The following is a 23751-nucleotide window of genomic DNA, read 5'->3' on the forward strand; positions in this document are numbered from 1 at the left end:
CTCTGTGAGATTCTTTATTCTTTAGTTGCTAACACATTTCTGTAACTTTCAGGCTGTGGAGAACTCTGCCTTCTTTTTTTATGCTCTAGCAGCACTTTAACGATGTGACAAAGACACGGGCAAAATATTAATATAGGCAACTCAGGGCTCTCATTTTCAGTGATTCTTGTGTATTTCTGGAAAGGAAAGGGACAGGGTCATTGGAGTTCTCAATAGTGTGAAAATTCAAGGCACTTGGAAGTGTCTTGTTCAGGAATATGTATCATGGGATGGTTTGGCCAATACCAGTGCTGCTGAATAACTGGCATTTTAACTTGGGAAGAGGACTTAATGCCTTATGTGTATTTGACTGTGCAGGTACACAACACTTGCCAGTTCCTTTTTTTTTTTTGGTGTCACATTTTCCCTATTTACATTATTTTTTTTTTCAGTGTTGCAACCATTAAAAAAATTATATTAGTTGTTTTTTTTAAAAAATAGAATTTGGAGATACGCTATAAATACTTATGTGTTTTAGAATGTCATGCTTTCTTTTCTTGAATGCTGTGAGGAAAACTTACATGGAAAGGATTGGTCTCATTGAATAAGCCTCGTTGCTCTCATTTTGAGCAACTCCCCTGTGCCTCATCGTGGTACATTACATAGTCTGTAGAAGGGCTGAACATTGTGGGTGGTGTCTGTTACTTCTCATACAAAAAATTCCAGACATTGCATATCTGCAAGAAATGGCAGGCCCTTTTAAAGTTCTTTCAGCAATCTCTAGTAATGTAAAATAAATCCTCCAGACTTTGCTCTCGCACTGGACACCTCTACAAACAAGGTGGTAACTGAAAACCAAAAATAATGGGCTGTGATAAATTAAGGGATGGAGCAGAAGCTGAGGGCCTCTGTAGAGGCTTTACCTTCTGACTTAAGTTGGGACACTAGTAGGTTGCAGACCTTTCTTTGTAGGTACCAATATGAGAATCCTCTTGCAACTATTTTTCTTGTCCACAGAGAGCAATTACACTCTCACTAAGCTCCATCTTGGTTCATATCACCTTCCCCATAAATCTCAGCCCTCCCCTCAGCATTGTGCTCTCCTGTGTTACTACTGAATTGTCTTAGGTTAAAATTTGTCTAGCTTCCCCCTTGAAAAGAGTAGCCAACTAAATATCAGAGAAACTCCTGAGCCTCAAACTGGGCATCCAGGTGTGTACCTCCATGTGGTTCTGCAACACTGACCTGGTGAGAGACTAACAGCAAAACTAGGATCAGAAGTATTTCCACGTGCATGGCATGTTGAGATCCAGGGAGAAAATGCAGACTGTGAAGGTGGAGATGTGGTCCCACGGTTGTGGGGGGGAGGTATTGGAGGTCTGTGGCATCAAGCTGATTCCAGGAGCTCTGCTCCTACGTTTTTCAGTTCCTGGGAGCTAATGAGCACCAGCTGCAGGAAACCTGAGCTAGAAAGTGTTGCGCAGTTTTCCCTCTGTTTAAAAATGTCCTTTTTTATTTTATTTTTTTTTAAATTGCACTTGTGTATTTATGTGCTGTGGTACATCACTCTTAGGGTGTTCCAGCAATTAAAACAATAGCATGACAAGGGAGCAAGTCCAGGTTGGACACTGGTGGAGGAAACACCTGTGAGCTTGGTGCCATCCCTTCCACTGGGGCTGTGCTGCTGTGAGCCTGGCCCTGACATGGAGGATGGCTGCTGGCTGTGGGTAGGAGTTCCCACCACACTCCTGCAGTCTTGGATGTGAATTTTATCTCCTTTTGACTAACTCTGCTCTCTCTTGGAAAGAGATTTGGGAAAGATGTCTGTTTGTCCTGCTGGTGCCCAGGAAGGCAGCTGTTTTGGGTGGTATTTGGGGGGGTGGGCATGCAGAGCTGCTCTTTGTGGGTCTGTGCTTTGTGGGACTTTCTGGTTGCAGAAGGGAGGTGTGGATGTGATGCTCACAGGAGTGGAGAGTAGAGTGCAGGGGTTTTTGGGTTTTTGGTGTTGTGTTTTTTTTTTTTCTGCTTCTTCTACAGAAAAAAAATCTGGACCGTTCAAATCATTTGCCTTTTCCCTTGTGCTGACAATTTAACAGCCTTTTTAAAAGCTTTGGTTTCTCTCAAGTACGCTCACCCCATACGTGTTTTAATTTTTGTGCAGAGGCCTGGAGCTTAACAATTATTTTGCTTAAGCTCTCTGAGACTTGCCATAAAACTTTTTTTTTTTTTTTTTAAGCACACACATGCTAATGATCCCCATCAGATCATATTGTTAAACAGGGAATAAAATACTTAGGCCAAGATGACATTATTTAAAAAAATGTTAAAAGCAGGCCAGCAGAGCTCATTTCAACAGACTTGCTCTGAAATAATTTGCACAGATTTGTTAGAGTTAATTTGTTGAAAAGCTCAATGTTTGTACAGGCAAGTCCTAATTTCCACACTGAGACACAGAAGCAGGAGAAGAGTGAGTATGTGTCCAGCAGTTTGCAGGAGCAGGATGGTGGGAACTTCCCTCCCTCCTGCCCTTCCCCCCTCTCCCCATCTCGGTGCAGGAATGTAAAAGCAGTGTCAGAAGGCTGGGAAAGTCGGCTTCGGATTTTTGCGGACTCCTTGCAAATCAGAGGAACCGTCTGGCTCAAATCTGCATTTAGGGCCAAGAGAAGAGGATTTCCTGCTATTTAGTTGCTCGAGGAAGGAAAGGATTTACCTCTCCGCTGTAACAGGACTTAATTTTTCTCCCCTTTAATAAGAATATCTCAGCGTAGGGCAGCAATAGTAAACCTGCAAAAGCAATCACGCCTCTCCCCCCTCCTCCTTCCTCACGCCATGATGCAGCTCCCCCCTGCCCAAGCATCCTCCCATCCCAGCTCCCAGCCCCGGTGATGGTTTGGCATCTCCTTCCACATGGTGAAAGAGAGAGTTGTGGAGGGGGCGGCTGCTGCGACGTCGCTCCCTCGGACGGCTGCCTCGCTCGGCCCGCCATCTGGATCCAGTTAGCTCTCTCGGCAGTAGGGCTGAGTCTCATTTCCTCCAACCAGTAATGTTATATAGGCAGTGATCCTGTTCTGCCCTAACATAATTGAAAATTATGTGTATTGTAGGCTCGCAGCGCTGAAATGTAGACTCGTAAAAATCTGTGGCTCAGGTAGCCTGTGGAGATTGAATTTGGCACACAATGAAGCTTTTATGTAAAGTAAGAATTATAAGCCACCACATCAATATTGTGTTACAGGCATGACAATTCTTGGATGAAGAGGCCTTGAGTCAGGCTCGTCACCTTAAACAATGCTAATATTTCATATTTTATCAACAGGGCTGGTGTTCTGAAGCCAGCAAATTAGACTTTTTTTCTTTTGCAAACATCCCACTATTGAGTCTGTGGGTTCGTTAGCTTGACGCAAGCATTGGCTGCGGGCTCTGGCCCTCTCTGTTTATCTGGCGGACAGAACATCTCGCCCTTGGCGGGGCCATGGATGCTGCTCTGGAGCCTGGCCACTTGGTAGAGCTCGTGGAAGTTGTTTTATTGACCCTTGCGTGTTACTGCTTTCTGTGAGGGCTGTTTATTTCATTTTGTTTTTTCCTTAACTAGTGTGTTACACACTGGTGGAAACGGAAGCTGTCTGTGTGTGTGCTTATGTGCAAAGCTGGGCCTTCTGTGTTTGGACCATTCTTGCTGGTCTCCATGTGCATGTCCAAGGGCAGAATCAGCTTTGGCTGCATTTTAGCCTTTGTACTTTATGACTTCTTGGATCCTCTTTGTCAGAGAAGGGTAAGAGAAGGACTTTAGTGGAGGCTAAACTAAGGGTTTTAAAAGGAGAGGAGCAAAGTAGCAGTAATGTCTTCTGAAACTGTCATCTTGCATTAGGCTGGTCAGCCTGGTGTGAGGGCACCCACACCAAAAATACAGGCTCTTGTGAGGTAAAAGTGGAGCAGCAACTCCTCAGCCTTCCTTGGTCTTTTAAGGGAATTTACTGCTATTAGAACCAGCAAAAATGGACAGGCCTGAGAAGCCTACACATTTCTTGATCTGTCTTTTAGAACAGCTGCTGACCTGAGCTCCTACATGGTTTTCATCATTATAGGAATATTCCACAGTTGCTTGTGACCATGGAATGGTCATGGAAAAATGAGGGTGGTTGGTTTATTTTAGTGGGTAACAGCTTAGTGGATGTTTTCTGAAAGGCCACCAGTTGGGCTGGCAGTTTCTTACAAGAGCTTTAGCTGTGATAGCAGTAACGTCTTACTCTAAAATGGTTGGGGAGTTTGAAACAGATCTGTATGCTGTGTGGCACACATCCTGTGAGGATGTTTTCCATGGAATAAGGGAAAAATACTTCAGTAGCTGGCTGCAAAGCCTGGGGAAGCTGATAGCTGCTGCAACCCATCAGGAACCTTTCTGCAAATTCATATGCCCCCTTCTGTGGTGGGGTTACATTCACTGTCTAAGTCAACCGATGGACTCTCAAACTGCAGTGGTTGACTTGTTTAATAGTGCCATCTGCCAATCTGAAATGTATTAAATTTCCCCTCAAGTTGAGAAGCTCTTGCTCAGCTTAGGTTTTGGGTTCCTTTTTCTGTGCTCTTGGGTTGCATTTTTAAGCGCTTTCTGGAAACCACAAAGGGTTAGAAAGTTGCTTTAACATCATCTCAACTTTAGAATTTATGTTGTGGTCACCTATTTTGAAGAGCAGGGATTTGATGCAAGCGATCAAATATCTGGAGGCTTACAATCAAGTTGTAAGAGTTAGTAATGTCGCTTATGGTAGGCTAGTTCTGGTTTGTTTGGGTTTTATTTCTTGTTTTTAAGAAGTGCTTAAACATTCTGGTGCACATTGCACAAATCCCAAATGTGAAGATGAATAAAAACAAGACTTCTTGGAACCTGAGGAACTCATATGGGGAAGAAATCCAGAGTATGGGTTTGTTTATTTGCATTCCAGCAGCTTAGAAATCTCAGGCCCTCCAAGCGATGGGAATTGGTAATGCATCCTGCTGATGACTCCTGCTTTTGGTCACCTTGGTGCCCAGGGTCTTGTAGCAAACAGGCCTTGCATGCTAGCAAATGTTTTGCATACGTGAGCAAATGTGATAGTGATGTGCTGAAAGCATGGAACCAGATCTCCTTCCTTCCTTCATGGAGATTTAGATACAGTTTCCATCATTCGCCTGGGGCGACGGGGGTTGTTTGTGTGTGGTTCCTTAAGATTACTCTTAAAAAAAAAAAATAAACAAAAAATTTGGAATGGGCAAACTTAACTGTTTCTGTCGATATTTTCTAGGAATAGATCTGTTAGGTCAACCAGAATCTAGGGCTAAATAGGATCTTCTACAGTGGCCTGATCTATGTGTACAGCTACTTTTCTTATTTCTGGGAGGGGGCTGAGGGTGTGTGGCAGCACACATTTCTTCCAGCATGGTACAGGGCTTTTCGAGATCGTGCATTAACCAGTGTGGCTATTTGGCACCGTGAAGCACCATGTAGAGAGAAAAGCTTGGGCTGAAATTGTATTTAGATGCGCTGTGCAGAGGAGTATTTGGGCTAACTTAATTTCTCTGCGGGGCTGTTTTGGTCACTTCTGATGCAGCAATCTCAGTACCAGCTCAAAACTTCACCTGTTTGGTGTAAGCCTTGAGCTCTGATGTGCGATCTGGCTGGGGTGCATGGCTCCTCCAGTGAGTTTAGTGAGAGTACGCACATGCCTGAGAGCAGGAGGTTCAGTCGATATTTGATGCTGGTTAAATCCGTGGGAACATTCTGCTCCTTCAAATGTAGTTAAGTTTTTGGTTTTTTTTTTGCTTTTGAGTCAACCCCTTCTTATGCTGCAGCCTTTCTGCCGATGACAGTGACATAAAGAAGTTGTGGCTATCCCCCATGCCTGGCCAGCACAGCTGAGCCTGACTGCACCAGGCTGTACTGTGTCTTGGACATCATCAGCAGGGAAGCTTATTAAGTTTGGCCTTGTAATTGAATAAGTTACACTGTGCAAGTCCCTTAAGGGTTGTCCAATAGAAGATCTCCTCCTGGTGATAACAACCAAGAAGAAAATAATCTATGGTAACTTCCAGAAATGGTGAAAAGTAGAGAAAACAGAGCCTAAGACTCAGCAGCATGGGGTCTTTTTGGGTAGACCTCTGCCTTTAAGAACTTGTACAGTAAAAAGGAATGCTGGAGGAGTTGACATGGTACATTTGTTGAAAGAAGGCTGACAGATGACCCATTAAATAATGAGATCATATTCTTAACACACAATACATGTTTTTGCTCTCCTGAGACTGATAATCCACCTTTCCCTCCCTTGTTCCATCCTCTCCATGGTTTTGAGTATTTTGTTCTGTGTGGGTTTTATTCTTCTAGATTTGCTATGATTAATAAAATCAATGTAATACTGTCTTTGCAATTTGTTATTTGCTTATTCCTGAACTGTAATGTAGTGGTATGAAATTGTTAGTGTTCTGCACAGGTTTTGTCTCCACAAACATGCAAAGTCGTCTTAATTTTTGTTTCAGTTCCTTGCATAAGTTTTAATTTATACCTTTTTACTCATGTTACCTGAGACTTGTTATTTTTTTATTTTTTTTTGCCTTTCTTTTCTGAACTCATTTTTCTTTCCCCATTTTTGTTTCCTCCATCCAGTATCTGCAGATGAAATGGCCACTGCTTGATGTTCAGGCAGGGAGCCTTCAGAGTAGACAAGCCCTCAAGGATGCTAGGTCTCCATCTCCAGCACACATTGTTGTAAGTAAATTCAGAAAGATGTTTTTTTATTTGTTTTCTTTTTTTTGGTTGTTGTTGTTTTGTTTTGTTTTTTAAAGGCATTTGACATTAATGACATTGATTGTCATCAGTTTTCTTTTTCGCAAACCAAAAGAGAAAAAAGAGAAATGCTTCAAACCAAACCAAACTGTAATGAACCCATGGTAAAAGGAGGGAATACATTTGCAGTTGATTATCAATTATCATTCGTGTGCCTTGTAGGAGAGCAGAGAGTTCAGAATGCTCTAAATTTACACACTACAGAATTATTTAATGGCAGTAAAGTCCTATCAGGCTGGTTTACATATCTGACAATGTTGCACACAAGAGGATGAAGAAAGCTTTCGAAAAATAAAAACCAAGACTGTTCTATGGCCTTTCCAAAAAAAAAAAAAAAAGTAGTCCTTTCTTATTGCAAAATCTTTAATGAAAGTTTGTGAGAGTTGTTCAGCATTTTACCTGGCTGAAACCTCAACAGAACATGTGTCCCTTTGTGTTGTGATAACGCCTCATTGAGGATAAAAAATGTTACCAAATGTTCACTACTTGCCTGCAAAATATAAAACTTTTTATAGTAAGTAACATTGCTCAAATAGCTTTTTTATTAACTTACTGGTTAAATGTTCTTGCTTCTATTGTAAAAACAACATCTAATTTCAAATGTTAATACAAATTTGCATGAGAGGGATCTGGGGTTTTATTTACTTTCTAAAATACAGGTCTAAGAAGTGTTATTTGTGGTGTTATGCAAGAGGGGCAGTACACACTGGCCCACCCTCACCCATCATGGTGTAACTGCCATCTGTTGTTAAGGAGCATCTTAGCTTGGAGTGTTTCTCTGGGGAATTTACCTCCGGAGAAGACTGCATGTAGTGGCTTAGGCTGTTTATTCTGAAATACTTTATAATCAAGTCTTAAGTCATTATTATTATAATGTTAAACATTTCTGAGGAGTTTCTTATTCTGTTATTGTCTCTTTAACTTGGGAACTTTCAGTCTGTTTCTGTGTCTTAGTTTTTTATCTAAAAAAAAACCAAACACGTTTCCTGTCTGCTAGAGTCTGCTAGGTCTAAAGCAGCGGGGCAGTGAGTGGGCACAGGGCTGGTATTTGCTATATCGATACCTAGTGCTGGCTGCTTCACTTTTTCAGGATGGTTTTGCTTTTCTTTCCCTCACACTTGGGCCAACACTCGAGAAAGAGATCAGAGAAAAGATGTTTGGCTGTTTATTTAGAAATCTACAGCCATCAAAACCCACCATAATTTTATTTCTCAGTAAGAAATGAACCCAAGTAACTTCCTTACTTTAATTCCTTTTTAACTGCTGTGCCCAGGTGCCTGTGCCAGGGGACACAAGAGCCTGTGCCAGGGGACAAGAGCGTTCCTGGGGTTCTGGGGCCTGGAGCAGTGTTGGGCTTGCAGGAGGTGATGGCAAGGCAGCAGGAGGTTTACCCTAGCTGAGTGCAGCTTGGGAAGACAGGCTGAGTTCGGTGGGTAGCTTTGCTGGAGATCACCTGTGCTTCCCAGTGTTGAGATCCTCTGTCCTGGAAGCCTCCTACATGCAAGAGAGCAGGCACTCGCCTTTAAAAGCCAAAGTAGCTCATTGTGCCAGGAGCTGGTTGGAGTCCTGGCTCCCCCAAACCTCTCCAGCCACTTCACCTGAGTGTGGGCAAGGTGAAGGCAAGTGGACAACACAAATACAAAAAAAAAAGGTCAAGAATCACAATAATTTTGGAAAGAAAAAAAAAAAAGAAAGAAAAACCTGTTTCCAGGGAGGCTAAAGTTGATCTATTTTGACCATTTATAGGGTTCTTATGGGTCTCTTTAAAAGCTGTTTCACTCTGCTATTCAATAAAAAGCATATTTACCATAGCAACCACTTAGGCAGTGAGGAACATAGACTACCTCCGAGATGGAGGCTACCTTCCAAAAGAGCCACAGCTGGCATTTGTAATGTGATCTTTTGTGCTGCTTACAATGTTGGAGGTAGAGGAGGAGGAGGAGAGAGTGAGGGTAGGAGCAGTGGGCTTTTTGGGGAGGGGGGTGTGTGTCTCTGCTGCAAGGTTTAATGTTTATTTCTAGCAGCAAACTGTTTTGCCTTGTTCTGTTAAAATAAATAAGGAAGGTGCAGCTTTTTCCACCCTTTTTCCTGGCATTCGCCCCAGGCCACATTCATTCTGTGGAGTAAAAATGGTCTTATTTTTTGGTAAATAAAGTTAAGAGTGAGTAGTGAAGAAGAAGTAGGGAGAGATGAAATGGCTGAAGATGCCAGTTGGCCTGGGATGTGTCAGGCTTCTCTGGTGTCGCCATTTGTCCCTGCTGTGCCTGCCCACAGCACCTGGGACCTGGCCACTCTTGCATGAGGCTCTACACCCAATTCTTCATACATGAAAACACGATTAATCTTTTTAAGGAACGATGAGGGGTATTTCATGGGCATGTTGATGTTTCTGTGCAAGCGTAATGTGTAGTATATGGGGTTAGAAACTGGTTCTCCACTCATGTTGCTGTGTCTTGTCTACCTGCCAAGTGTACCCATGCCAGTTTTTCATCTTGAAATCAGTTGTGCTGCCCTGAAGATCTATAGGAAAATGCTAACACCTGCAAATCTTTGCTTATCTTTCCCCTATCTGAAATCAGGATTTGAGGCTAATCTTTAGAGCTGGATTGCAAAGAGAGGAAAGGAGAGCGTGGGGGTTTCATTATTTTTTTAAATTTTCTTTGGTTTTCCTTCTTTGTTTTTTTCCTTCCTTTTCTTTTCTTTATTTTTCCTTTCTTTTTTTTTTTCTTTTTTCAATGTTCTTGCTTATCAGTGCTTGGCTCTGATTGCCCTGAGCACCATATTGGGGCTGCAGCCTTTACACCCTGCTCCAATGAAACTCCCCTTGGCTTCAGTGAGGGTTTTTAGCCTAATGACTCAGGGTTGCAGAACATGGCCATTTGTAATGTCTTAAGTAAAGTCTATGCTATTACTCAGCCATCCTCCTCTCAGATTTGTTTAAGAACATTAAGTCAAGACTACAAAAATCGAAGCAAAAGACCAGCATGAATAATTTGGCTGGATTGCCCCCAGCGCTGAGGGCTGGGTTAATACTGCTTTTCATGGTGCTCAAGACAGTCTCCAAGGCCCATAATGAGAAACAGAATATTAAACTGAAATTATGTTCAGCATGTCTTGAGGAAGGTACAGCATGAGGCTCCATTTAAGACCAATGCATTTATTTGCACTTAGGTGCTTTGCTCATCATGTAAGACTCCTGCATCTTGCTCTGGCATAGTCATGCTGCTTATCTGTGTCCAAAGGTGAAAGAAAACTGGGGGAAAAATTGTTTTAATAGTATGCTATTAATCTTACTATGTCAAAATTTTGAATTCAGCTTGTGGATAGTACTATTATGAGGCTGGGATTTTTAAAACAGTTTTTATGGTTATTTCTCCTCTTATTTCTGACCTTCGATTTCACTGAAGTTATTAAGACTTTGTAAATCAGTTTTAAGCAGGAAGTTTTTGCCTTGCATGCTCCTCTAAGCAGGTAGGATGCTAATTGTCCTGAAATCCCATGTTCAGCATGGATCTGGTCTGCTCCATGTGTGTGCACCAGGTGGTGCTGAGTTGAGATCTAGACACTCTTATGAGTGCAATTCTCACATGAAAATTTTCTGGTGTAATGTGGACAGGTGAGTGAAAATGAACATTCTAGGTCTGCACAAGTATCTCCAAAGTCTACTCCCTATAGAAAGCAAACTCCTTTAAAACTGTTTTTGTCTGTGCGTGCATCCCTACAACTTAAGGCAAAACCCAGCGCTGCTGTTCCCTGTTCTCTGCAAAGTAAACATTCTGACTCAACCATACCCTACTCTGTGCAGCAGTATAGGTGAGAGACTGGTCCCAGGGTCCTGCCTTCTGCTATCTCAGCTGCACAGAGATTTGCTTTTAGCTTCCTTTGTACCAGGCAAAAACATTCTGAACCCAAAATTGTGGTGGTTTGGTACAGTATATTTCTTACAAAATAGTTAAAGGCTGAAAAAAATCCTTCATTTTCTTCTGCAGGGAGGCCTTTTGAAGTAAATGTAAATGTTACCTTGGGGGAGGACTTCTAGTACTATTTGGCCTGCCTTTTCTAATATCTAATGAACACAGCCATAAAGCAGACTGAATCCCCAAGAACAAAGAATCACTGTGCAGTAGTGTATCTAATTCCCTCCCCCCCTTTTCTTTTTTTTGCTTAAGGAGGTAAAAATGTGTTTTCAAAACATAGTATGACAAGCAAAACTGAAGGCAAAACCATCTGAAACATACTGCCTGTTCTCAGCCTCTGACATGCGTGGACTGTGAGTGTCTGGGGCCGCTGGGCAGTTTGGAAGGATCAGGAGTTGTTTCCCAGAGTGGTTAGAGCTGAAGCTGCACAGTCTGCCCTGCCTGCTCCCTGGTTTCTTCGTTTCATGTGGTTTACAGTTACACACTTTGAAAGAGAACACAAATACCTACAAGTAATCATGAGGTTTTTCTTAGATTTTAAAATTTGCCTATGGTGTCCCTCAAACCGGCCAGAAGCGGGGTTCATCCTGATGTATATGCAGACCTGAATGTGTAAGGCCATCTGGAACATCTTGGAACTTCCAGTTGCAGTGCCGCAAGAGGGCTTTTAAAGCTCTTGCTTTGTTTGTCTTTAATATTTTGTTGTAGGGAGGCTGTTCTTCTTCTGCAGTAGCCTCTTGAGATGTTCTTAGATTTCAAGCTGCCTGTGCCCATGATGGGACACCCTTTTCTGTGGAGATGTGCAGGGCAATCCTCTGAGTATCCAGTCTGCATTGAGGGTTGCAGGTGGTGGTGTAAGGGGAAGGAGTTGGGCATCATTCATGTCAGTGCCTGGTATTGTGATGGACGTAAGTGAGGAGAAGAGAGCTGTGTGTCTGAGCTGTACTGGTACTCTAGCAGTGGGTGGCAGGTATGTCATGCCTGGGTCCATGGACCCAACACACTGAGACTCATGCTGCAGAAATATCCATGCAGACTTGATTGGAAAGCTCCTTTAGTGACTTTCCTCTTTGAATACTCTATACTTTATTTGGCTAATTGCTCTGGCAGTTGCAAATAAACAAAATGTTTTATTAATGCATGCCCAAAAGTGTGCAGACATCTTGTCCTGAGTGTTTGGAGGTGCATGCAATTAAGCCACAGAACAAATTAAACTTGCTGAAAATTTTGTGGCTAAATCTTTCACCGCTAATCCCCTTTGATTTTTTTTTTGGGAAGGGTTGTGTTTAAAAAAAAATAAATCTATGTTCAAACTGGAATGTTTAGGGCTAAGTATAGAATTCACTGACCAGCAGCCTGATAAAATTATTTTGGATGGATTCCTCTAAAACACACATATATTCAGTTATCCACTAACTATGAATGGGAAACCTAGTGCTTGCTTTGTGTGGTGCACATAAGAATTGTGGACTCCTAAAAAGTAATTCACTTGGTGATTTGTCATGTTTGCAAAATAGTTCAGACTTTAGAGGACTGCTTCATGCCATTGTGTTTCCTTTGTGTCACAAGGTCTGACCTCTACAGACCTTATTTAGATCCTGGAGGTAACCCCTCCGGTTTAACATCGAGGCTGGGGAAATGTGCAGGCTTGTACCTCTTACTGTGAAGTGAGCAGGAATTTAATGCTTCTGCAAACATCAGTCAGCACTAAAGCACCTTCAGAAGACACCTTGGGGCTGGATTGGCAGCTGGGATGAATTGTCACGCTTGGTTGTAGTCAGGAGATCTGCAACTAGCTCCAAGAACTCTGAAGTATTTGGATGTTGGGATATTTCAGCTGTGAATAAATACTGTAAAATGTATAGTGCTGCCAACCTCAATTGTTCTAGGATCATGAGTCAGACCTCAAAAGATCATGAGGATTGGTGGGGATTTTTTTTAGTGGTGTTTTTGTTTGTTTTCAGTTTCTTAAATAATACATTTTGTATTCTCTTTATTTGTTCTCTGGTTCTTGAGCCTGCAGGGTATATTCCACTCATTCTCAAACTTTTCTCTACAGCAGTTCAGGAGCTTGCTGTGTGCTGTAAGCGGAGGCTGAGGTTCTTCCCTAAACACTTGACTTCAAGGCTATCACTCTTTTAAGAAAAAACAGCAAGGATTGCTAGACTGGCTATGAAATTGCAGGAGTTGGCAACCCTAAGCGTTGCTCCAGGAGAAGATGGCTGAGTAGGGGTGTTAAAATATTCTCAGTGCAACCTATTAAGTATCCATTTCTTGTGAATTACCAGGCTGGACTTTGGGGGAACCTAGTCCTCAGTGCCTGTTGGGGCTCTGGTTCACTGATGCTGAGGTGGTTTTCTTTGAGATGGCTGCAGTGCTTCCAGGCGGAGCCAGGCTTTTCTGATGTTACTGGTGATGGCTCATCAGGTTCTCCTGAAGCAGCAATTTTATCCCATCAGGATTTTGCTGTGAACCAGCATCAGTTTTGATGTCCTGGGAGGGGCTGTGCTGCAGCTCCTGATCATGAGCTGGAGCCAAGAGATGTGGTGTTTCAGTGTGTTGTGACACACCAAAATACATGTGATGTGTATCTCTCTGAAACACCTGACTGTTGAAACTGTGGGTGAGGGGAAGCAAGATAAAAGCTTACCCATCAGAGGTCTTTAAGTAAGGTGTAGCTATACTGCTTTCATTGGGGTTGAAAGTGCATCTACCACAGGCTTCCTTCTTGTACCCTTTGTTTATAAAATACCCATCATGTCCCAAAGGCAAACATGAGTCCCTAAATTCTAGCCCTTTCTGGCTAGCTAGTTGGGGATACAGTAAAACTGCAGAGAGCAATATTTCAAGGTAGAAATCCGTGCTGGGAAGATGGTTTAGAAGAGTGTTTTAATGCAGAGGAGTCCAAGCAGTGCTTTGTATTCAGTCACACGCCAGTTTGCATTATGCTGGAGCATGCATGTTAAATTAACTTCTAGGGACTTGCATGGGCCTAAGATGAAACACGGGCAAGCCATCAGCTCTGCTGCAGGAGATGGGCTGTGCCGAGTGAGATGGCGAGTGCAGACGGTCTGTCCCCCAGCCCGGGGCGTGCGCCAGGCCTGCAGCAGCAGCCGTGCACGGGGCTCGGCCTTGGCAGCGGGCGAGGAGCCGCGGCGGCACTGGGCAACGCTGGAGAGCCAGATGGGTGAGCCTGTCAGATCAAAGATGATGTGTACTGAGGGTGGCAGACTTGGCAGGGCTGCTCACCACAGGTCCTTCTCCCCGCGCACCCTGTCTGCAGCTGAAGTTTGTGGCTGGATTCAATCTGGAGCTGAGAGAAGGAGGTATTGAATAATGCAGCCCGGTGTGGAGCCAGGGCTCCTACCGACTGGAGCAGGAAGAGGAGCAGCCATCGTGAACAGAGCAGGAGATAAAACGGGTGTGATGATAAGGGTCCTGGAACGGTTTTTGCTCAAATTTCTAGAACTGCAATCTTCCCTTTCCAGTATGACTTTGGGCTTCTTGACACAGAGCGGAAAAGCCCAAATATGCAGCTGAAGTAGCTGTCTCAGAATAACTATTCCTCATTATCTCTCCATGCGGCCACTCTTACTCAGCAGTAAGAGGTCCTTTGTGTGGTTTAGCTTAATCCGCTTTGGAAACGGATTAAGCTAAGTCTCACAAAGAAACTCTTAGTGCTGAATAACAGTGTCCACACAGAGAGATAATTCGAAATAGTTGTTCTGCATTTTTCAATTCACACTTGAGACCTTGCACAAAAACTTCCCCGTGCAGATGAGCCCACCTGAATAGGAACCTCCTATTTCCTGTCTAAGCAAGGTCTGTGTACTATGTCCAGGTGCTGTAGTAAAGAAAACAGCACATATTTATCATGAAAAAGAAAGGAAGGAAGCTGGCATTGCTGGACTTGGGACCATTTGTTTGCCAAGTTGCTCAAGCCTGGGATTGTTGTTCTTCTCACCATTTCATGCAGTTTGGGATTAGATTATTCATGGAATAGTTTACTTGCTGGACCATGTGCACATCTGTACTCTCTCCTGTGGAAGAAACTGGAGCTGCCTATTAAGCCACCTCATAAAGAGGAGGAAGGATGCTTTCTCCTCTGTCCTATGCAGGCCTGTTTGGCAAGAGTAGACCCTTTTCCAAAAGCCTTTGGAGAGTTAGAAGTGTTGCAAATTACAAGGAGCGATGCCTTTTAAAACCTCCCACCCCTAATTTCTCCCCAAATGATACTCTGTACCTAATTTCATGAAACTAAGCTAGAAATTTTTATCAGACAGACTTCGCTTTGAATCCACAGCAGGCTGGTAGCAGCGGTCTGCTTCCAGGGGACCTTGCCTTGAAGCTTTGTTTGTACTTGACAGATAATGGTGAGCAAAACCATTCAGTGGTTTCCTGAGACAGGGAAGCATTGCTCACACCTGTTTTACCAGTACAGCCAGAAAGATGTTAAATAACTTTCCCAAGTAGATTTGGAGAAACTGATGATTTTCACATCTGTATTTTCGAGGCATGCAAAAAAACCTGCAGCCCCACAGTAAGCAGGAGCTCAGCAGACAAGCCTCGCCTGTGTAGGAATGATATGTACTTAATGAAAGACAGGCTGGTGGAGGGTCCTGGACATGCATGGTTTGAACCCTTATGTGTGTGTAAACAAGAGGAAGGGTGCTTTCCAATGAGCTTCCCTGATGGAATTAAGAAGTAACCACATCCTTGGGTTTGGGGGTGTTCTTATGGTTCTGTGGTTATTTTTTGGTGTAGGGTTTTGGTTTTTTGTTTGTTTGTTTTTGGCAACCCTACCCTTCTATCACCTTCTTGGTGCAAATTAAGGACCTGATGGTGTCCCTGGGCCTTGCAGTGCTAGCCTGCAGAAAGAGGTGGGTCTGTACTAGTTTCCTAGGAGAGGCGAGTGGTTCTCTAGCACACATTTTTCCTGTTGGCAGGACTCAGACTTCTCAGCTACTATTACTGAGAAAACTAGCTTCGCCTTCCTTTTTACTTCTTAGGCCTTGATTCAAGAAATCATTAAACGTGAGCTGAGGTCCATCCATGTTCAGGACAACACTTAAGTATGCACTCAAAGTATTGTCCTGTATAGTGACACTTTTCTGAGTTGGGGTGCTGGAAATGAGCATTTATATGAAATTAAGCCTCTTACCGAGAGGTGGTTGTGGCTTCTGCTTGTCCCCCAGCCAGCAAGAACTGAGAAAGAAAAGGGAGGAAAAGAAGGAATAGCATGTCTTGAGCACTTCTTGCCTGGAGCTTGTCCTTTTGCTAATATATTTCTTTCCAGAGCTAAGGCTGTAGGAGGAGAAGATACCCTGAAGGAGGATTTTGGTCTCTTGTTGCTCATCTTCCCACTGGGAAATGTGAAAAACCTCTGTGGTCTCCTCCCTGTCTGGAAGGATGGTGTCTGTGAGAGAAAACACAAAATAACAAAATTTTGTCCTGTTGTACACTTGCAGACCTCTGCAATGTCAATACCATGTGTTATGGGGATGTGACTGCTCTGTAAAAGGAAATGGTATTTAGTGAAGGAAAGCAGAGGGAAGGGACCTGAAAGCCTCCAGACTTTCTTAAGTGTGCAGTTATGGCCATGAATGCTTCTCCTGCCAAGCAGCTGTATAGAGGCAGAATCATTAGAAAACCCCAGTGGCTGCAGTGCAGAGTTTTCCCTGGCGGCAGGACTTCTGTCGCTGCATGTTGGGCGTGTCTACATGGTTAACTAATATGAAGCAAGCAAGGGTTTGCATGGCTAAGCTGTAGCTGCTCCATGTTAACTCTCCATCTTGATGCTTTTCAGGCATGCCGAGCTCTTTGGAGAGAAGTCGTTTACTAGACATGAAGTAACCTGCTCCTCATTAAAGGCCTCTTAATGGCCAGGACAGGTTACCTTGGGATAGGCTCTGGTGTGAATCTGAGGCATTCTGGTTGCTCCACAATTGCAGCCTGAGGGGTAAATGTGAGGTAGCAGATGTCATTTAGACTCAAGGTGAAGTTTGCCTGTGTGTGTGTCCAGAGCTGAGCATGTGGCCAGGCAGTTACAGAGGTTCTGTAAGACTTGGTGAAGCTCACCCTGCAGTAACTTGTTCTGTTAGTCGTGCCCAGAGCATGTCCAGGGAGTGTCTGCTCACACCATAGATGGACTGTTAAGCTCCATTCCTCTGTAGGCAATCATTTGACCACCTCAGATCACTGCACTGAGGTATCTGTGGGGTGAATAAACAGTGAGAAAATGTGAGGAAACAGTACTGATGGGAATGGAGAACAGCCAAAGGGCTGGTGCCCTGCTTGCTTTCTGGCCATCTCAACTTTTCCTCACCTGGGCGCTGAGCTAGGCTCATGGCTTTTGCCTTAAAGCATCATCCTGCTCCAGTTTGTTGGTGGTCGGGGTCAGGTACTTTAGTTTGGGGTTGGAAAATTAGGGGCCCTTCTCTTCTCAAGCACCATCTAAGCCTGATGGTGACATCTCCCTATGGACCCCACTTTTCACTACTGCAACTGCACAATGAGCAGTTCGAAGTGCTAGGCTCAAACTAAAGCTAATTTCATTATCTCTTTATTGTTACTTGTATTTAAGAGAATTTAACAGGCAAGCTACTCTCAGAAAAACGGGTTGTTCTTCCTGCCCTAGAATGCTCAGATCCAGGTGAGATGGGGCTGTGCAGTGCAAGGCATGGCAGCAGTTCAGTCGCTGCACAGATGTGGTGTGATGGGCACCGTACACTCACATCCCTTTCCTGGGAAGGTAACGTGTTCTGTGAATCAGATCAGGGCAAAGCTGAGAGTGTTGTGCAGCTCTCAAGGTCACAGTCCTAACTGGTAGGATAACCTGTCTTTGGCATATATATTTAATGCTGTAGTTGTCTTGTATATTTTGCTGGAGGGGACTAAAGGCAAAACAAATGAAAAATAAGAAGAGCTTTTTTCCTGTCCTTCAGCACAGGTGAGCATTGCAGATTTTCCCTTGGACATCTGTGAGATGTTTAAAAGAACAACATGGGTTCTTGACATCAAAGTGTTAATAGCAGTCAGTGTCGTACACGAGCTCATTAGGACTTAAACGTGGGCTGCAAACTTAGAGATCTTGATAATTTTGGTCTATAAGGACACTGAACTTTCAACCCTAGTTCAGCAATAATAAATGCCTGTTAAGTAAGTCTTCCTTTTATGAAGAGAGGTTGGATGGATGCATTTCAGTGGGCTTTAAAAGTATTGCTACTGATTTCAGCATCTGCAGGCTGAATGCATCTGGGCATGGGAGGGCATTTCAAGATCTGCACCAAAAGCACTTTGAAGTATAACCTTTGTGAGTATCTTAGCTAAACATGACTGCAGTTAGAAGCAGCATTTTATTTTTTTATTTGTGAGTCCGTTTCTTTTAAAGTTGTTTAAAAAAAACCAACACAAAACAGAACATAAAAATAAACCACTGAGCAATTAAATGGAAATGCAGTTTTGAAACTGACCCAAAGTGAAAGGTGGTGTATGTTTGGCTTTCACATGGATGTTTTCATAGCCAAGTATATTGGTGCTGATTTTTGAAAGCAGGGGATGGGGTTCAGGCCATGTCTCAGAGTGACATCCCTGCCACCCTGGAGAAGAGGGGCTCAGTCACATAGCCATCCTTCAGCTCATGCTGGCTCTGCCCACAGGAATTCCAGTGAAGAAGTAAAAACTTTTAACGGCCCCTTTGTCTTACCTATAAAAGGATCCTGCAGACATTATGGGGACTGAGGTTTGAAATAAATCACAAGTGACTGCGAGTCACAACTTCGTAAGCTGCAGCCTTCCTCCCCTCGTGTTTGCAGGTCTTGGTCCAGGCAGGCTTCTGCTGACGTCCTATGTGAGACTCCAAGTAGCGTGTGTGTGTGTGTGTGTGTGTGTTTTACCTCGCCTCTCGGAGAGCACGAGAGAGACCTCCGTGAAGAGAGTGACAGGGTTTGATATAAACCAGCAGGACTGCATTGCTGCCATTATTCGACAGTAAACCCTTTCACAATGCCATATGCTGTGCATTCCAGCACAGCGGCCGAGGGTGTGATATAGTTAAAGCACACTCGGCAAACAGGAAACGCTGGTGACCGCTGTGTGTGCTTTTCATGGAGATAAAGTAAAGGAGTGTGTGTGTGTGTGTGTGTGTTTTACCTCGCCTCTCGGAGAGCACGAGAGAGACCTCCGTGAAGAGAGTGACAGGGTTTGATATAAACCAGCAGGACTGCATTGCTGCCATTATTCGACAGTAAACCCTTTCACAATGCCATATGCTGTGCATTCCAGCACAGCGGCCGAGGGTGTGATATAGTTAAAGCACACTCGGCAAACAGGAAACGCTGGTGACCGCTGTGTGTGCTTTTCATGGAGATAAAGTATCGAGAGAGTAACAAAAAAAAAAAAAAAAAAAAAGTGCTGGGAATGGGGGGAGAGGACAGTGGGGATGAAGGAGAGGGATGTATTTTGGGCCTGATGCTCTGGTCATTATGAAAACACAGGCAGGAAATGCAGCTGTGGAGCAGCCGCGAAAATGCTGCTTTGCTCCAAGATGTTTGTTTTACTCCATTACATGTATTTTCTACTTTGCTGCTGGGTATTGGGAGTAGGTGTGTTTTTTCTTTTTAGGTTTTTTTAATTTTCTTTTTGAAGTTCCTGCCACTCTGGCTTAGTATCCAACTCTCTTCCCCTCTACCCTACCCCAGTTAATAATCAGAGGCTATTTTAAGGGACTAGAGTACAAGTAATACATATTTCATACCCCAGCAAAATGCAGACATTAGTATTTAACCTAAGCACAGTTATTTTCCTGGCAACGATTCTACAACAGGCATTGCAAAGCTTCCTTGGAGTTAGGAAGTCGCTGTTGCAGGGCAGTGAGGAAGGCAGGGGGATGGGACCCAACAGGTTCTCGGGTGGGGAGAGCTCTGAATCATAAACACGCCATAGCTTTAATAAAATAAATGAAGTGGAGCCTTTTCAGCCGAGAGCAGACTGCAGTGGGGCAAGCCGGGCTTTTAACGTTGGGAGTGAAAATTGACAGGCTGAGAACTGGGACATAAACAAAAATGTCAGTCCCTGGGAGTCTTGTTCACTGGACAATGTCTCAATTGTTTCCGTGATTTTTCGCAGGCAGCAGGGGATAGTGGGAGATTTAACTCTTTACCAGCCATGCAGGCGCTGGAGGTGCTCACAGAATGAAGTGGTGGAAAAGAGCATTTTTTGTTTGGAAACGATTAAGCATGTCAGTGGGTGATAAGGAAAGGTCACACTGTTCTCCGCATACTTGTCTGCTGTTCAAGTTGGGCTTTACGCTTCTTTAATTTTTTTTTTTTTTTTTAGGTTTTGCTGCTTGCCTGGGAAACTGTTTGGATTTTTAAATTTTTTTTTATTCTCTTTTTACCAGGAGAAGTGAGACTGTGGGACAGACTGGTAGATACATAAGAATCAGGGAAAGTGTATGCAAGGGGGTTACATTTTAATTTTTATTAGTATTTTTTCAATAAAAGGCTGACAGGAAAGCTTGGCTATTTTAAAGCTGTCTAGATTATTTGGTATAGGCTGAAATATGAGTATGGGAATGCCCTGTATTTTATTAACCATTTTACAGTTTTGCTGAAGTCTCAAAGTGAAAAGTTATCTTCAAAGAAGGCAGAGGAGAGAACAGGAGCTGAATTGTCTCATCATACTTTTGCTTTATTTATTATAAAAAACAAACATTGAAACCTGTTGCATACCAGCCGAACTTGGGCAAGGTTCAGAAAGCAGTAACTGGTAATTCTTTACTCATCAGATTTTGAATGTGTGTTTTGTTGTGGGCAGGTGGGAGGAGGGCGAAATGGGCAAACCAAAGTTGCTTCTTCAGGGTGCAAAAGCTGTTGAGGTTTATTTGCAGGAAGATAAACCTGTTTTAATAAAACGTGGGTCTTGCCTCAGTTGAGTGAAATTGAAACATTTTGCAGGCTGGAAGCCAACTTGCTTGGTGTACAGCAGCCAGGTCTAGGATGTGCTGAGGTTGCTTTAACTTAATTTATGGAATAATAATGTATCCCATTTTCGTATCCGTGCATCCTCCGGCTGCTTTGTGTTCGGATGCATGTTTGCAGCCCCTCACTTTCTCCTGCTTTCTAAATTTCTCCTTCACCAGCCCTCCACCCCCTGCCTGCTTGCTTGCTGGCAGGCAGGAGGCTGGGAGCAGCCCAGGGCTCACCGCCGCCTTCCTGCCGGGCAGGAAATTGCCTCCTCCATGAATGCAGTAACATAGCAAAGCTTGTGTTCGTGGGCAGCCTTCTCTCCAGATTCCTGGTTGGGAGATACACTCTCCTGTGTGATAAGGATGGGGAAAGCTAGCTGTTGTTCTCCAGATGCTTCTTTGTGTGTTTCATACTGATGGCAGAGAGGGAAGAGGGTAAAAATAACAGTGTCCTCTTTGGAAAAGGCTGTGTCTAAAGACCAGAGCAGGGAGGTTGAGGTGCTGCCCTTCTCAGAGTCTGGCCAGGACTGGAGATGCTGGGCACTCAAAGTGCACACCAGATCCTGCATGGAAAATCTGGCTCCATGTGTGTTTTGAATTGATACTGGTTTCAGACATTCAGAAAACAAAAGTTGTTGACATGTCAGAGCAGTTGGTTCCCCTGCTAAGTATCCTAAGTAGAGCTGGATTTAATAATTTATAATTAATCATTCGTGCAGTGACATGAATTGCTCTTCCTGTTAGTTAAGGATCACTGAAGAGATCGTGATTTTTCTTGAAACTTTGCTTGTTACTCATGCACTAGTCTCAGCATTTTGCGTTGGAGCTCATCCATGAGCTGCTCTTCAGAGCTGGGGTTGGTGCTGGAGCTCCTCTGAGCAGAGATGGGGAACATGTGATGTGTTTCCGTTCCCTGTGTTGAGCAGCAAATGATACATTTTAATTAATAAAAGTTTATTTTCCATGAAGATTCTCCAGTACTTGCATAAAATTCACCATCTTGGCAAGCATCCTTACCACTGAATTCATTTGCTGGTGTAGTCACAGAAAGTGGTTAGATTTGTCAGTTAATGAATTTCTCTTATTTGTTACAGAGCACAGGGTAAAGCTAATCTTGCTTGGATTGTCCTGGTTTTGTGTGTTATATAAACACAGAAGGGAAAAAATCAGTGTTAGTATTTCGAAGTATTTTCTTAAGACTGTTTTGCAATTTCCATCCCTTTCCAGTCATGAATAACAGTCAACTGTGATTTGAAAATAAACTCATTACTGGTAATAACAGTCTGCAAAAGATCTCTGCTTCCCTGCTCCTCCTCACCTTCTAGAGAGACTTAGCTGCTGTTCCAGGTGAAACAATGCTATTTTTAGTGCTGTTGCAGAACATGTTGATGAGATGTCTGCTATACAGCCATACAGCCTGTCTATGTGTCCATTTAGTTGCCACCTGCTGCTTTCAGGGCCACCTTTTCCTAGATGTCCCAGTAAGCAAATAATGAATTTTCTCATTTAGATGAACCGGTAGGTAGGAAGAGATGGGGACACTGAGAAGAAAATGCTCTTTGTATGGTATGTTCATGAGCCTTCAAGACATCCTCCAGCTCAGCTGTCCCGGATGAACAGCATCTTTAACATTCACTATGTTTATTAAGGCTTTGGTGAAGCAAAGGTTTGGTGTTTGGAGGTGTGATGAGAATGGACACAGGTTTCAGGTACGGTCACTACAGTGAGGCACTCTCCTCCCCCCCATGCTGTCAACAGGAGAGCTGTGCTCAAGGGATGGATGGACTCTTGTATGGCTCTGTGCTGCTCTTGCACTGGGTAGATGCTGTGCTAGAAGTTGCTTCTGTTTCTGTGAGGAGAAGGCTTTAAATCTCCCTTTTGCTCCTCTCTCATTTTCCTGGTGAAACCTCAGAGTAAACGTGTATGTTCAGCTTGGCTGGAATCTTCCCTGTGGGCCACTTCTCACCAGCATCTGCTGCACCGGTACATGGAGGTGACAGTGGAAGTTCTAGATAATGGTACTTAGCACTTATGTAGCACTTCATGTTTCCAAAGTGCCATACAAACCCAAGGCTCCCTATCAGTCCCTGGGGGACTCAGTATTATTGCCCTCATTTATGGGCAGAAAAGCTGAGATGCGGAGAGGTTAAGTGGTTTGCCCAAGCCCACACAATGAGTCAGTGTCAGCTCCCAGATTAGACTTGGAGCCTTCCTGGCACTTGCTGTCATTGCGCAATCAGCTGGAGTGCGTTGCCCCCGTGAGATGCTCCCTGTTGAGCGCTGGGAACTTTGTGCAAAGCCTTTTGAGATGTGCCGAGGAGATCCTGCTTGGTGACAACACAGCTTGCTTCTGTTTATTTTACCATAGAGGATATTTTACCAACCCTTCCAAGAGGCAAAAACAGTTGCCTTCAGTGAAGGCAAATCCAGACTGTAAAATACCATTCAGCTAATGGTGGCACCTCATTGTGCCTCTGCTGAGTGCAGAAGAATTTGCTTTCAAAGTAGATTAAGCTAAACTGGGAAGATGCTGTTAATCTGAAGTTGTGGGTTCTGCATCTGTGTTTAATCTAGAATAGATATTCTCCTTTAAAATTGTGTTTGTGTATTCTAGATTGATTTATCTTTTTCATATGGAGACGAGGCCTCATTTCTCAAACCAGAATTTGATTGAGATACCAGAATGATCTGATTATTTGATTGGGATGCCAGGCAACTCTCTCCCTTTATTAGGTGATGCAGATTTTAACCTAGGCCGCTTTTGATACTCTCTTTGGATGGGACAGAGGGGGTAATATCTAAAGGAGGTTATTTTCCTAGATGCCCAGCAGTTAAGCTGTCTGTGGCTTTTTGCAGCTTTGCTCTTCTGAAATAAATGAATGAAACCAGGCTGGAGAAACACACAGGGAAATCGTAATGGTTCCAGGGGAGGCTGGCTGTCAGAGTGGTGTTCTTGGATTCCTGACTCTCGTGGTCCCCTGAAAAGCAGAGCCAGAGGACTGGCTGGGTGCAGGCTGTGGGGTGGGCTGGGGCTGCAGGGCCGCGGCTGGGCAGGGAAGGCCCGGCGGGCG

General features: G+C 43.7%; 1 protein-coding gene across 1 annotated transcript in view; it reads left to right on the forward strand.

The window, feature by feature from the left end:
- The window catches only part of TCF7L2 (transcription factor 7-like 2 (T-cell specific, HMG-box)), a 181413-nt gene that overhangs the window by 62025 nt on the left and 95637 nt on the right, over positions 1 to 23751 (forward strand). Inside the window, exon 2 of the mRNA XM_010007934.1 lies at positions 6617 to 6718. Coding sequence (XP_010006236.1) covers positions 6617 to 6718 — 102 coding nt within the window. The remainder of the gene's footprint in view (positions 1 to 6616; positions 6719 to 23751) is intronic.

Source organism: Chaetura pelagica, unplaced genomic scaffold, assembly GCF_000747805.2.
Source record: "Chaetura pelagica isolate M959 unplaced genomic scaffold, ChaPel_1.0 scaffold531, whole genome shotgun sequence".
Lineage (NCBI taxonomy): Eukaryota > Metazoa > Chordata > Aves > Apodiformes > Apodidae > Chaetura > Chaetura pelagica.